The sequence below is a fragment of the Papilio polytes genome, unplaced genomic scaffold (assembly GCF_000836215.1).
Source record: "Papilio polytes unplaced genomic scaffold, Ppol_1.0 DF824158.1, whole genome shotgun sequence".
Taxonomy (NCBI): Eukaryota; Metazoa; Arthropoda; class Insecta; order Lepidoptera; family Papilionidae; genus Papilio; species Papilio polytes.
Window position 1 is genome coordinate 2538648 of NW_013525046.1, and position 16223 is coordinate 2554870.

The following is a 16223-nucleotide window of genomic DNA, read 5'->3' on the forward strand; positions in this document are numbered from 1 at the left end:
AAGCAGCCTGCACCGTCAGCACAATTGAATCACTTTGCATAATTCAAAACATTAAGTGTCAACGCAGGTTATAAGCTGTAGGCATCCCTTTATTGCTAACGTTGCTATTTTATTACAACAGGCGCTAATGGGGTTAGAACTTAAGTCCTGACAACGTATGAAAAATTATAGGCGCTAACGCACGAGGTTGGCACTTTAATTAAAAAAAACAAGGACTTTATACGTTGACATTTATTGGTATATGTACATAATTATAATAGTAACTTACCAGAGCACTTTAGCATAATATATGTAAGAATATTCAAATATTCCGACATAGGGTAATAAATTAAAATTATCACGTAGAAACAATTACTTTGTCCAATGGCAACAACGGTAGTTATTGTTATTAATCAATACTCAAACAAAATGAATGATTATAGTGTATTTACAAACATTTGTATAGATAACGTTTTATACTAATTATGTCCTTAATACTTGATTGCTTCGGATAATAATAAGTTAATATATATTTACATTAACTTACTTTATTTTTTGAACACAATTAAGGTATAGGTCGTTTCAATCTTTTCAGTGAGACAGGTGGGAAGTACCCTCCTGCATTTATTTATTCCATATTTAAAACATTCTGCGCTGCTCGCGTGAAGTTCCGAGCCCGCAAGATGTTTGAATAACATTATACTTTGTTCTTTTGAAGTAATTTGTTTATACATGACCGTAATTAATGGTTTATTCTTCAGAGTTATTTTCATGAAAGGTAGTTTTTTAATAATGAATTAGATAAACAAACTGAACTGTATTGTTATGACTTTTATAAATATTTACAAATAAAAAAACGTTATCAATTGGAATATTTTTAGATTTAATCTAAATATTGAGATTGTGGACACACTAAAGTAATTAATTTTTATATAAAAAAGATATTCATATATTTTCATACTTGATTTAATTTTCAATTTACCAAAAATTACCCAAAGAGAATTTATTAAACTACTTAGAGTTAACATAGTCGTATGTACGTAATGTTAGCTTTTTAACTATTTTGATGCATTCTGTATTCTTGAAAGTTATTTAGTCTGTGCTATAAATCAATACCATTTGTTATAATTTGAAATAACGATATAAGCTTTGTAATGGTGATCCAAAACATTATTTAAAATATTTATGTCATGGTTTTCAAATGTCGTAATTGTGCTTATGTTAATAATCGGATAGTAGTCGGATATCAAAAATAAGGGTGTTGCATTAGTTCGATGATACAACGGCCATATTGGTAAGGTTATTCTGTGCAAATTGGAAGAAAACATAAGAGGTAATAAAGACTATATTTTATTAAAGCATAACATGGCTGTGACGCCCATAGTAAGAAATAAGATACTAAAGTTAAATATATGTACACTAATCTGAACGCTTTAAAACAATTGAATGTGAAATATACAAGTAATCGAAATAACCAGACAACCTATTTTAACAGAAATAACATAACTTAAAGTATTTTTACCTGGCTTTATATCTTCATCATGGTTTCCGTGGGGCCACAGAAGACCCAAAAATGAAATTTCGTAATTACGAAATAGAAAAATTGTCATAGAAATTTGATAAGAAAAATGAAAAAAAAAAGAAAGAAAAATTAACTTACAGCTTTGATGATTTAGCATGTCCTAGAAAAGAACAAAAATAACCTATCTACTGTCTATAATAATTGTTTTATAACATTTACTTTTGAACTTCTATGAAAATTCATAAATTAAGTTATGTGCGTACTCGCCCTTATTTTTCTTTCGATTACGATCTACAAGTTATCAGATTTTGTTCAAAAAGTACAAAAGTATAGTCCGTCATTTACTTTACTAGAGTTCAAAGTGAAAAAATGAAGGCGATCATTGTATTAGCGACTTTTGGTAAGTGTACATTTAGGAAAAATAAAAACTTATAAAAAAAAGTATTTTAAAAAATGTTTTTTTTATTTCGACATATGAAGGTCATATGTAACACAAATATGTTTCCATTTTTTTTTCAATAGGAATATCAAATTCTATAAAGCCCTCTATTTATTCAGTTTTATTTAACTAGAATTTAGTATACCCAGTTAAAAAACAAAAAAAATCGACTGAATTGTTTTATACTTAAATGCCAAGTCTAATGCGGTTTTCTAAAGGGCTGGAAACAAAAAGCCCAAGATATACCGATACAGAGAAATTCACTGGACCAGGCCCAGGTCCACCCGCAGTTGTAATGCCTCTAATGCTGATGACGAATGCGGGTTTACTGGACTCAGGATTTAATTATTTTTTACGTAAACATTTTTATGTATGTGTTTGTATGACGATTATGAGCTTTTAGTCTAAACAGCTGAACTGATTTATACTAACAAGTTAGCATATAGTCAGTTGGATTAATTTTTTTTTGTTTTTCAATCTACATTTTTTTATTAGTGTATTTTATTTTCAGTGTGTGTTAGCTTGGCGGTACCAGTTACGAAAGATGAACGTTTCATTGAGGTAATTGGTGGTGATGACAAGATTCATATTGTAGACTTGGAAGAGAAAATCGATGAAGACGTTTTACAACGTATGGCGAGGAATCCACGAAATCGATATTTCCTCTACACGCGGTAAATATAAAAAAATACGTTTTTTGCTAATAGTGTATTTTGATAGTGAAAAGAAAAATTTGAAATATTATTGTTTCAGATTAAATCCAACCTCGGCGCAGCTTTTGCAAATAGATAACATTGATTCTGTTTTATCGTCAAATTTTAACCCTAACGTGCCGACTGTGGTGGTGGCTCACGGATGGTTCAGCAACCAAAACACCAACATAAACCCTGTCATCAGAGATGGTAATTTTCTTTATAAGAATGACTTCATTGAATGTAAATTATACAAGCAAAACAATTAAATATAATTGTAGAAATATAAAAACGAAATCATTATCACCAGCTCACTATACGTCCCCACCGAGGAGCTCGGAGCCTACCCTAATAAGGAGTGACTAGGCCATAATCAACCACGCTGTCCAAGTGCGGGTTGGTTGACTTCACACATATCTTTGAATTTCTTCGACATGTGCAGATTACATCACGATGTTTTCCTTCACCGTAAAAACGCCGATTAAATTATGTACATTATGAGATTCGAAAAATCGAAAATCACATTGGAACATGGCGGGATTCGAACCCAAGACCTGTATATTAGAAGTCAATTGCTCAAACCACTGAGCCATCCACGTTAAGCGAAAATGTAGAGAACAAATTAGAGAACTGATATTAAATAATTTCGGTAAATGCAACTGATATAGGTAACTTCCCTTAACGCATCTGATAAGCTTGAACCGCGCTATTTTTGTTGCGTCGTCTAATTCTTAATCGTTTTATTTCCAGCATATCTTGAGAGAAGCGATGTCAACGTGATCATTTTAGACTGGAGTAGAATCGCAATGGGTAGCTATCTAAACGCAATCGCTAACATACCGAACGTGGGCAAAGCACTGGGACAATTCTTGAACTTCTTGAGCGAAACGACTGGTGCATCGCTTGAGTCCATGCATTTGGCAGGATTCAGTCTTGGCTCCCATGTGGTTGGTAATGCTGGAAGGGAATTGAATGGCAAAGTTGGACGTGTCACAGGTAAATATGAAAAAAAAACAATCTAAACATACATATTCTTTAAAATATAAATGAAATATTTAAGTATTCACTATCTATACTTATTTATACTATTATAATAAAGCGTAAACACACACTTCTTTGTTGCCTAAGATGTCAGCAATTATAGCAAATTTTTGAATAATTCTTTTTTTAATAAAAAGCCCTACACTTACGTCACGCTTTAGGCTACATATTTTCACGTAATTAAACCTAGGGGGTAAATGTTTTGGATAAAAACCCTAATGTGGGAAAGAGACCATAAGTTGCTGCCAACATCAAGGAAGCAAGATTTGTCATGGCATGTCATTTTGACATTTGCAATTGACAATTTGACACATGTAAACAATAAAATAATTTTATGCTGATAAAGTCGCACGGAAACAGCTAGTTACTATATAAACATTCCATAAAAGTTGTAACGTTGTTTAAATAACGTCATAATTTTTATCAATTGGTATTATAATTACCTGATAAAAAAACGAGTGAAAACCGATTTTTGTTGGTATTATTAATTATTATTGAAGCACTAATTACTTTATATGTTGATGGAATCACAGCATTACGATTAATATTATTTTAGACTTTGTTTCCAAGCGCTTGTAGAAACATTTATCGATGTACTGCCATATTAGTGATAATTGCAAAGCTTTAATTAATCTTATGAAGTTATATAGAATTACGTTTACATGTTGAATTTAAATTCTATTTCAATACCCATATGATAACACACATATTGCTGTTTTTGATGTCAATACCCGGAAGCAAACGAGCAAGCGGCCACCTGAATCCGCCGAAATGGAGAAGCGACCGTTGCCTATAGACATCCGCAGTTGCAGATGCTTTACTTCCCTTAATCGACGGAAAAGGAGACGAAAGGATGGGGAAATATCCGTGCATCTCCTCCACCATCGAATGCACTTTTCCTTCCCATCCTTTCCTCTTAAGAAAAGGGTGAAAAGAGACTAAAATTACGCCTTATATAACAAACGCCCTAGTCATAAGCTTACATTCCTTAGAGCGAGTACACCTTTGACTAAACTAACACTCAACTGTAGATTCTAGGAATCAAAGTGTGATAGTTTAGTCGAAGGTTTACGTGCGCTTACAGAATATGTTGAAAGACAAAACTAAAACACTCCTAATAAAAATTGATGGAATATTTCTGGTACATTCAGGTCTTGATCCAGTCAGTCCAATTTGGCATAATAACAAAAATCGCTTGGACAAAACTGACGGCCTCTACGTGGAAGTCATCCACACCAATGGCCGTGGAAGTGGTGCCAACATGGCTCTTGGTCATGCTGATTTTTATCCTAATGGTGGCAAAAGTCAGCCAGGTTGCTTAACTAGTATTTGCAATCACAACCGTTCTTGGGAATTATTCGCCGCTACAGTGAAATACGATCATTTAGTTGGTAAAGAATGCTCTTCAGAGAATGAAGTTGTATCCAACAAATGTAATGGAAAGTCATATAATATGGGCAATGGAGATATGTCTAAATCTGGGTTGGTATATTTTGTTACTAGCAGTTGCTCGAGCCTTTGCTCGCGTAATAAAAAATATAGCTTATGTTACTCACTGAAAACGCAGCTTTTTAATGGTGCAAGAATTTTTAAAATCGGCCCAGTAGTTTGTGTTATTTTAATACATACCAAAATCTTTCTTCTTTATAATATCAGTATAAGTATACAATACAATCTCGTCTCGTCATTTGATCCATCTTCTGTCAGTCCTATCTTTTAAACGGTATTTCTTCAAGTAATTGTATTACCTTCTTATTGTTAATTGCCATCATCTATGACAGTAAGAGCGTAGGCCCACCTGAGACTAAACTATCCGCACAACTGTTTAGTCTTGCTTTGATTGCTCTGAGCTCATAAGTAGGTGCACCACTTGGTTTTCAGTTGTTCAAATAAACAGTTGAATTGGCTGCGAAACAATCGACAATCGCACTACAGTCAAAGATTTGTGCTTTGTGATTATCAAATTCTTCGGAAGTTATATTATAATAGTTGTTTTTTTTATTTACAGATCTGGATTATATGGGTTGACGACAACAAGCAGTTATCCTTATTAACAAATATTAATTTAAATTATTCTTAAACAGACATTACAAGTGATAAAAAAAGAAATTATTTATTCAATCATTAATGTAAAGAGCTATGAATATATAAATGTTAATTTTAAATTGAATTTTTGTTTATTTTTTTCTAAATAATGTATACCTCCTTCATCTTAAAATAAAACGACTTGCTGATAAAATGCACACTTCCTTATTTAAGTACGTGGTCTAGCGCTGGTTTATTAAACGCAAGACAAGCTGTTGCTCGCGACTTCATCTGCGTGAAATTATAAATTTTAAAAAAAGAAAAAAAAATCAGCCTATATTACTCATTGATATCACCGCTCTTTAATGGTGAAAACATTTTCAAAAACAGCCAGTTTTTGAGTTATATTCATACAAAAATAAATCTTTCCTCTTTATAATATTAAAATAGATAAAACATTTTTTCCGACCATCTTCAAAGCACCAATAAGTCAGATTTCAGTTAATATTTTAAAAGTGACAAGGAAATAAATCTATATACCTTTTAAGTCTGCCTTTTTGTAGACAAGTTAAGCGGTATTAATTATATTCATTTTCATTAGTAGAAATATTCATTGCGTAGAATTTTTATCTTTTGTCCACATAAAGACAATTCTAATAAAATATTGCACCCCAATTTTTTCTTAACAAACTTAAAGCCATCAAAACTATAATGAACTAACCTTTTCACACAACTAATCCTAATGCACTGAACAGTACTATCAATGGTACTTAATTGTCTATTTTTATCAACAATCTATTTTTAATCAAAACGAGATTATAATTCAATAAGCTAAAATCGTTTGAAATTTTAACAAATCGTGTAACGGATTACTTGAGATAATTATCTAAAGAAAAACACCACTATCGCTAATCGAAATATCCAGTAAAGGTCATTATACAAGCTTTTGCCCGCGACTTCATCCACGCAATAATAAGATAAAAAATTAGGCTAAAATATGCCTGTCTGTCTGCTAACCTACGGAGAAAATCCGGTCAAAATCGGTCCACCTGTTTCGGAGATTATCCGGAACAAACGCGGCTTGTGTTGCGCGACAGACAGACAGACTGACAGAAAGACGCACAAATTTATCAAATATTTTAAATGCGATCTTCGTTATCAGCAACGCAAATACATCATCTTCTCGAAATCTGGAATTGTTCTTTTGATATTACAAACAGACACACCAATTTAATATATGTATAGATGGTAAAGGAAAATATATTTTAATCATAAAGACGTAGACATACTATCTAATAGACTACTTTTTTTTTTAATTTATCTGGTGTTCCACCAAAGAATCATACTGTTCAATAGATTAGGACAAGAATAAAAGAACTGATTGGTCTTTCAATGTTCTATGTTTATATCAAACTAGTTTCCCGCGACACCGTACGCGTGGAATTAAAAAAAAAGTAAGTAGCCTATGTCTTCTTCCTGACTATGCTCTACATCTATGCCAAATTTCATTGAGATCCGTTTAGCAGTTTAGGTTACAAACTCTAACAAACATCCATAAAAACTTTCGCATTTACAATATTAGAAGATTTATAAATTTGATCTGTGTGTATACAGCACTAACATACTTAATATAATTCATCAGGATCTTATCTTAGCTGTCATTATTTTTAATTCAAATTTGCGTATAAATAGAAAGGAATTTAATTGTTTACATACATATTAAACATTCAAAACGTGACAATGAAAACAATTTTACTTCTAGCAAGCCTCGGTAAGTGTAGTGTTTAAATAGTTTTAATTATTAACTTTCCCGACTCAGTCTGAGTCAGAGGCCTAATTTTACTCCCTTTCCCTTTCCACTCTCTTCTTATGAGGAAAGGAAAAGTGAATTTGACAGTAAAGACGCATAGGAAGGAAGAAGTGTCCCCTTTACATATGTGCGTCTCCTCCGTCAGTTAAGGGTAGGCAGCGCGTCTGCAATTGCGGATGTCTATGGACAGCGGTTGCTTTCCATTACGGTGTATTCAAACGGCCGCTTGCTTGTTGGCCACCTTACATTATAAAAAAAAAGTTTATGCGGAATTAAAGAAGAAAATAGCATCTGTGTTCTTCTAGAATATGGTCTATATCTGTGCCAAATTCCACCGAGAGTTCAGTCGTTCTGGACAAACCTTATCTCCGGAACACGAATGTGAAAAAAGGTCTCCGAAGTTTATTTATTGGTATAACTTTCCTTAGTGTTGTCATTCAAAATAAAAATGTCATTTCAAAAACTAGCCCCAAGGACGGTAGGGCGTCTTCCACCAGGAAGTCGTTGGATCCGTAAGGCGCAGGACCGCATTGTGTGTAAGGTATTGGGTAAGGCCTATCTCCAACAGTGGGCAGAAATAGGCTGATGATTTAAATAATTTAAACGATCCATGTGTAGGTTACTTATCTGTGAATTAAATACACATAATATAGGACACATACATAGGCCCACCAGGTGCCAGGAAAGTCGGCAGACCAAAACAACGTTGGAAAGACGTTATCGTACAAGAAGTGGGAAAAGAATGGATGAAGAAAGGAAAATATAGGGACTTATGGAAAAGGTTGGAGGAGGCCTATACCCAGAATGGGGTCCAGTTACTGGAATAAGAAGGCTAAATAAATAAATATATTACTTGAGACCATAATCTGATGAAAACTCTTCAGTGAGATAAGCTATGTCTAATTTTCTTCACAGCTTGCGTGTCTCTCGCTGCACCGGTGTCAGAAAATGACGTCAGCAAACGCTTCATAGAAGTCATCGGCGGCGACAACAAGATTCATACAGTTGATTTAGAAGAGGAAATTAATAATGAACTTTTAGAAGATTTGAGCAGACATGCTCGGAACCGTTACCTATTGTTCACTAGGTAAGTAAATTAAAACATAAAATTTAAATATTAAATTGCTTGCAAATCGACTTAGTACGGCAAGGACAATTTTTAATATATCCTAACATAATAAGTTATAAATACGATATAAACCGATGTAGTTCTACAAAGATCGTATATTAAATTTGGCCATAAATGTTCATTTCTTTCATCGAATTATTTGTGTTAAAAATACCAAAACGGGCACAGTAGTCCTGTATAATTAAAAGATTTTTTCCTTTACAGATCTAACCCGTCTTCTTCTCAAGTCCTGGTGATGAATAATGCCGATTCGATAAGGTCTTCCAACTTTAACCGTAACCATGCAACCGTGGTTGTCGCCCACGGATGGGCAAGCAACCACAACACAAACCTAAACCCTGCCATTAGGAACGGTATACATTTTTATTTCTTGGAATTACACATGACCACGTCCTTCTTTTCACTACGAAGAGGAATTCAATCCAACAATAGACTGTCAACATTTTTGTTATTCGTGTATTAATTTTAGTCAACTACCACTAAGTCTTCGCTTAGAATTTTCTTATTCAAAAATTTATTAAACTCAACGAGACATATCAGTGTTGAAACTCCTCCTCGAATCCCCCCTTAATTTACATACCTATAGCTGCACAAAATCAAATAGAGTATGCTAGCAATGTGCTACCAACTGTGTGTTGTAAAAACTACGAACTTCGTAAAAGTAATAACTGTGAAAAATCTTTGACTTGTTGCAGCTCTTCTCAGTAGACACAACGTGAATGTAATAATCCTGGATTGGAGTCATCTGGCAATGTCGAGTTATGCTCTAGCCATCTCCGGTTTACCGAATGTCGGTCGTGGTCTGGGACAATTCCTTGCCTTCTTGAGCAGTGTGACCGGAGCTTCCTTACAATCTATGCATTTGGTTGGCTTCAGTTTGGGAGCACATGTCGTGGGTAATGCTGGAAAGGAGTTGAATGGCAGAGTTGGACGAGTCACTGGTAAGCTACTTTAATATTGAATTTTAAACTATATGTAAAAGAAAATAAGAATAATTTTTCAATACATATCGTAGCATTGCATGTAAGAAAATTTCTTGATTTGTTTTAAAGAACATTACATAGTATTTAAAGAATTTGGTGCAGTCTATTTCTTTCTGTCTACACTTCGTGGCATCGTGTTATAAGATCTAAATTAAAAATAATATTATTTCTATTATTTCAGGTCTGGATCCAGTTAGTCCCGTATGGGAGAACAACAGAAATGCCTTAGCAAGAACTGATGGTATTTACGTAGAAATCATTCACACGAACGGCCCAAGCAGAACTCCAAACAACAATGTCGGAGATGCTGATTTCTATCCTAATGGAGGCAGCAACCAACCTGGTTGCTCAAACAGTATTTGCAACCATAACAGATCTTGGGAATTATTCGCTGCTACGATCAGTAACAATCATCTAGTCGGCAGAAGGTGCTCAAATCTACGTGAAGTGGAAGCGAATACTTGTCAAGGAAATACACTAGTTATGGGAAATGCTGTCGCTAACAAATCTGGGTATGTATTCGAAGCATAATAAACGTCTCAATAAACTTTCTTATATATTGTTATTTCGTCTTCTTCAATAATTGTTAATAGTCTTGAAGCGTATTTATTTTGATTTTATAATTTTTATTTGCAGATCCGGCTTGTACCGCTTGACGACTGGAAATCGACACCCATTCTAAAACTCAGAGTCAACTAAAAAACAAACCTGTCAAATTCGCCATAGTGTGTTCATTTTAAATGTTATTTATTTCTTTTTTTGTATGTCCTTAAATTATTAAATCGAGCAATATTAAACTGTTTTTAATTTTTAAAATCCTACTTAATACCTACATATACAAAGACGCAAAAATGTGCATGGAATCGATTTTCATATAAGCTGAAAATAAGTTACTTAACACTTAGTACATTAATAAACTTTCCCACGCTTAAGTTTAGTCGAATGTAAAAGTTTCCTCTAATACTTTTATCCCTCTTCATAACTATTACTTTGGGAGCTTTAAGTTAGCTAACTTGTAATGAAATGTGCTCTCATACGCTTACGATGTGTTGAGGATTATCACAAACGTTTCAAGTTGCAAGTGTTTCATCATACTTTATGTTGTTTGTTTATTTACAACATACTAGCTTTTTCCCGCGACAGCGCCTGCGAGGAATAAAAAAACTTAATAAGTAGTCTGCATGTTCTTCTAGACTATGTTCTATAAGGTTGATTTCATCGCGATTTTTTTTTATTCCCTTTCCACAATTTTCTTAAGAGGAAAGGATGGGAAGGAAAAGTGGATTTGACGGTGGAGGAGACGAAGAGGAAGGGGAAATGTCCTCTGTACGTGCTTCTCCTCCTCCGTCAATTAAGGGTAGGCAACGCATCTGCAATTGCGGATGTTTATGGGCAGCGGTCCATTTCCATTTCGGTGCATTCAGGTGGCCGCTTGCTCTTTTGCCACCTTAAATTATAAAAAAAAATCTTACTAATGTTATAAATGTGAAAGTTTAGATGTATGGATGTTTGTTGAACTGATCTCGACTTAATTTGGCTGTATAGCATATTTTGGAAGAACATATACTTACTTTTGTTTTTATTCCACTCGGACGGAGCTACGGCCGAAAGCTAGTATTAAAGTAGGAATATTCGCAATATTAAAATTACATAACTGAGTACATACATATTTGAATTAAAATGTGCTACAAAATAAATAATAAATTTTATTCCAAACGAAGTATCATAGGAGAAATTAAATTTTCAAAGAAAGTACATCTTATAAGATATCCTTTTAAGTTCTGATCTTAAAATAGTGGCCATTCATAAATGTTTAATGCAATTTACTTAGCTCGAAGACTGTGCTTTTAAAATACATAAATTGCAAGCCATCATATTTTGCATTCACGGTCCGACTTTAACTGCATAATTTACTAACTGGTCTCGGTATAGAATTAAATTTTACTGATCTTAATGAAAACATTGATATTTAAAATACTCTTAACTTTTCTATGGGTGAGGATATCTTTATAAGAAGACGGTTTGACCCACTGAAACTACATTGACCCACCTCTAATGTATAAGAAGAGGGTTCCAGAATATTAAAGAAAAGCACACAGCTCTTTACTACCCATGAGGCAGGACTCTCTCTAAAGTTTCATAGTGCTACGGTCAACTTCTGTCCGCGTTAGATTACCGTCTTACAGAGATAATTTCTTTAAGAGCAAATTTTATTATACACTAGCTGTCACCCGCGACTACGTCCGCGTGTAATAAAAAATGTTTAAATATTTTAAGTGTTCATCATGCTATTTTATCATGCCGTTTAGGAGATATCCTCTAACAAAAATCCATTAAAAATGGTTTTTGCGCTTATATTATTAGTAAGATTTTGTTAAAATTAAAACCAGTTGTAACAAATTATAACGAGTCGTCAGAGTACGAAATGGACATAAATTGTGGTACCCATTTCGTAGCTTATAAAGTGGCTGCAGTAAAATATTGGATTTAGTCGTAACTGGAACGAGATCCCTCAGTACGCTAATGAAAATTATTTAATAGCTTGGGGCTACAGAGCTTATACGAAATACCGAGATTACGGCTTATTTGGTGGGAATTATTACTTCCTGATGATAATATTTGTAATTTTAATTTTAGTATTGTATGAACAGCGTTTATTAGGTATGTAACGAAACATGTATGGATGAAAGCAAAAAATTGGATGGATGTATGTATCCGTACATCTTTGTTACTACTCCTAAACGGATAAACGGATATTTAGAATTTCTGTTAGAGATAATTTAAGGTCAGCTAATGTAGTCTTTAAAATATCAGCTACAGATAAATATTTAGGCCGCTAGTCACATTGATATAAGAAACAGAAAAGATTCTGCCCAAGTGAGTTTCTAAATGTTTTATGGTAGTCGTGGTAGTAGTTCGAACGTGACTATTTATTGACCGACTTCTAAAAGAAGGATGTACTTAATTCGTCTGTTTATTTTTTAAGTGTGTGTGCATAACTTTACCCCTAGTGGCCCACATTTGTAAATACCCTTTTTTATCCGAATGGTAGTACTTGCAGGTGGGTCCAATTTTTGAAGTCAAATTCTACGGCGTAGTTAAATAATGGTCTTTTTTTCTTTCTTTGCTTATTGATTTATGGTTCTACTAGCTTTCGTCCGCGACTCCGTCCGCGTGGAATTAAAAAAAGCAAAAGTAAGTAGCCTATGTGTTCTTCCAGATTATCCTCTACATCCATACCAAGTTTCATCGAAATCCGTTCATCTGTTTAGGCTACAAATTCTAACAAACATCCATCCATCGATCTAAATTTTCGCATTTACAATATTAGTAAGTACTAGCTGTTCCCCTGCGGCTTCATCCGCATGAAATTATGAAAATTTTATTTTATTGTTTACATTTATCAAAAAATCAAACCTTGGTACCTTGATGTTGGCAGCAATTTATGGTCTCGCTCCCACATTAGGGTTTTTATCCAAAATATTTACCCCCTAAGTTTAATAGCGTGAAAATATATAGCCTAAAGCGTGACGTAAGTTTAGGCCTTTTTTTTAAATAAAGAATTATTCAAAAATATGCTGTAATTGCTGACATCTTAGGCAACAAAGAAGTGTGTGTTTACGCTTTATTATAATAGTATAGATGAAGTCTGATTAAAATATTAGTATGATTGATATTCATAATAATTCATTTCAATCCATATTTCTTTGCAAAATTAGTAGATAGTTTTGAAAAATTTAGTTATATTTGTATATCATAAATTAAATTTAAGGTCTTAAATTTGTTAGACAACTGCAATGTTAGTGTTGTTTGCGAGTGAGTTGGGTGAAACTTTGCCAAATCTGAAATTGAATTCAGAAGTTGGCAGATGGTACAGCGACAATCGATCTTCTCTGGTCTATCCTGAATACTTAATGCTGTATAGTATTTGCTTTGTATAGTAGTATCAAAGTTTAACATATTGAGTTTTGATAATAGTGAAATATTGAGTACTGTGTTAAGTAAAGATTTTTTATGAAAGAATGGGCCACGATCACATAGACTGGCATGAAGTGGGAAAAATTCTTATTCCTCTGATGAGTATGAATACTGGAGGTCTAATTTTGGACGCATCGATATGTATAGCCTAATTTTAATCCCTTTCCCTTTCCATCCTTTTCTTAAGAGGAGAGGATGGGAAGGAAAAGTGGATTTGACGGTAGAGGAGACGCATAGGAAGGGGAAATATCCTTTGATGTGCGTCTCCTCCTAGGTCAATTACGGGTAGGTAATGCATCTGCAATTGCGGATGTTTATGGGCAGCGGTCGCTTTCCATTTCGGTGGATTCAGGTGGCCACTTGCTCGTTTGCCACCTACTATTAAAAAAAAATATTTGTTAGAGTTTGTAGCCTAAACTGATTAACGTATCTTTATGAAATTTGGAATAGACGTAGAATGTAGTCTGGAGGAACACATAGGGTACTTTACGAGTGCACTACCTTTGCTTTTTTCAACTCCACGCGCAAGAAGTCGCTGGCGAAAGCTAGTTTATTATAATATTTATAATAAGATCTAGGTGTCTTTCGTAACAACGAGAAAGTCAACAAAGTTGTAAAATACAACACACGATAAAAGCATAAAAAATAAATGTCAATACTAAAACAACGACAAATTCTCGCTTTACTTGATAATATCACAAAGTGTACCGTTTTTGAGATATGCAAGATAACTTTGAATAATAAATTTGTTTTCAAGACGCTATTTTGCATAAATTGTTGTCACACAGAAATATAAATAAACTAGCTTTCGCCCGCGACTCCATCCGCGTGAAATAAAAAAAGTGTGCAGCCTATGTGTCCTTCCAGACTATCCAGATATCTGTACCAAATTTTATTAAAATCCTTTCTTTTGTTAAGGCTACAAACTAACAAACATCCATCTAAACTTTTGAATTTATAATATTGTAAGAAGTAAGATCGTAAGAAGAGAACATAATGCCTTTTTCAGACTGATTTAAAACTGTTAATATACCCAATATTTTTAAGGACAATAAAAAGAGTTTTATGAATAGCTTTAAATATATTAAATGAGACATCCGGAGCAGTCAAGGATTACAAAGGTATTATGGCATACTAAAAACTTTCCTTTGTTCATATAATGAGTATGAGCGAAGCATTATAAAATTACAAATTGTGCTACACTAAGCTCTTTAAACAGGCTTCATTTACCGGGAAGTGAAAACTGACACGCGGGAAAAATCAGCTCCCTTCAATAGCCATTTCATTTCTAAGCTATACTAATATTATAAAGCGTAAACACACACTACTTTGTGACGCAGGATGTCAGCAATCACAGCATATTTTTGAATAATTCTTTCTTTAATAATAAGCCCTACACTTACCACACGCTTTAGGTTAAATATTTACACGCTATTAAACTTAGGAGGTAAATAAATTTAAAAAAAAACCTTCAATTGGGAAAGAGTCCGTAAACTACAAGCTGCCAACATTAAGGAAGCAAGGTTATTTGTTACGGTAATTTTGACATTTACAATCGAGAATTAGACAAATGTAAACAATAAAATAAAGTTTTTATAATGTCATGCGGGTGAAGCCGCACGGGAACAGCTAGTTTATTTACATAACAATAGCATTTTGTGTTTATTAGATTAGCATAATAGTTTTATGACCAATAAGACGTTTACAAATGTCAAAACCTTTCTAATTTTAACATTTTCATCTTAATAACAGCCTTCAGAATTTGCTTCATAGTACGTCAATTTGAAGATTGAGTTCGCAAGTTTTTTTAGTTACTTTTACGTATGATAGCTCTGTATGAAAAACCTTTGACTAAACTATCGCACAGCTGTTCAGTCGCGTTTTGATTCCTAAGAGCTTATACGGAGGTGTGCACACTAGTCGATTTTTAGTTAGGCAACTAAACAGTTGAATGGGCTTCGAAACAATCGACAATCGTAACACAGTTGAGTCAAATGTGTGCGTCCGCTGTTAGCAATGTAATTTTTGGAGTATTTTTTGTGCATAATCTATGACAAAAGAATTGTCACTTGTATATGTTCGTACCTCTGGTAGCGTTCATTACTCGGCTGTATATTGCTGGCTGATATTGCATTTCCACTTGTCCCACTTTTTCCTGCAGAAATGTGAATTGATTCAGTTTCTCCCGACTTATTGCGTTCGCATACTTGTAACATTTTTGAACTGTGATCTATAGCAGGGAAAAAATCTAGGCATTTTTTTTTTCTAGTGTGGTGTATCTGGATTTTTTAATTCATGTTAGCTTAAAATGCTGCAAATAGAGCAATTTTTTTAAGAACCGCGTAACATAAAAAAATACATTTCTAAAACTCATTCGTATGTAACGAAGATAAGTATTATATTGTATGCGAGTTTTTAGTACGGGATACATCTTCAACGAATAAAAGCCCGTTAAGACGATCATTTCTAAATAATCAAACTGTTTGGACTGTCCGTGTGTAGTCTAAACTTTACTTGTACAGTAGCGTATTGGGCCTTATACATTTATATTTGAATAGTATTGTTTTTTTTTTATAACATAAGATGGCAAACGAGCAAGCGGCCACCTGAATCCGCCAGAATGGC

General features: G+C 33.7%; 2 protein-coding genes across 2 annotated transcripts; both read left to right on the forward strand.

Moving 5' to 3' along the window:
* The first annotated feature begins 1870 nt into the window (after window positions 1-1870).
* Window positions 1871-5753, forward strand: LOC106111580 (pancreatic lipase-related protein 2-like). Its single transcript, XM_013293707.1, has 6 exons — window positions 1871-1901; window positions 2452-2614; window positions 2694-2842; window positions 3383-3628; window positions 4825-5155; window positions 5682-5753. The coding sequence occupies exons 1-6, from the start codon at window positions 1871-1873 to the stop codon at window positions 5725-5727; spliced, it is 966 nt and encodes a 321-aa protein (XP_013149161.1). The 3' UTR covers window positions 5728-5753.
* A 2559-nt stretch (window positions 5754-8312) lies between these two features.
* On the forward strand, window positions 8313-10342 carry LOC106111513 (pancreatic lipase-related protein 2-like). The gene is made up of 6 exons (XM_013293631.1): window positions 8313-8322; window positions 8424-8595; window positions 8842-8990; window positions 9333-9578; window positions 9802-10132; window positions 10257-10342. Exons 1-6 carry the CDS (start codon window positions 8313-8315, stop codon window positions 10300-10302), a joined length of 954 nt encoding a protein of 317 aa, XP_013149085.1. The 3' UTR covers window positions 10303-10342.
* The last annotated feature ends 5881 nt before the right edge of the window (window positions 10343-16223 follow it).

Coding starts and splice junctions, on each gene's coding strand:
- LOC106111580 (XM_013293707.1), top strand. CDS start 1,871: ATGAAGGCGATCATTGTATTAGCGACTTTTG. Junction 2,843..3,382: donor AAACCCTGTCATCAGAGATG/GTAATTTTCTTT, acceptor TTTTATTTCCAG/CATATCTTGAGAGAAGCGAT. Junction 3,629..4,824: donor CAAAGTTGGACGTGTCACAG/GTAAATATGAAA, acceptor TGGTACATTCAG/GTCTTGATCCAGTCAGTCCA.
- LOC106111513 (XM_013293631.1), top strand. Junction 8,991..9,332: donor AAACCCTGCCATTAGGAACG/GTATACATTTTT, acceptor GACTTGTTGCAG/CTCTTCTCAGTAGACACAAC. Junction 9,579..9,801: donor CAGAGTTGGACGAGTCACTG/GTAAGCTACTTT, acceptor CTATTATTTCAG/GTCTGGATCCAGTTAGTCCC.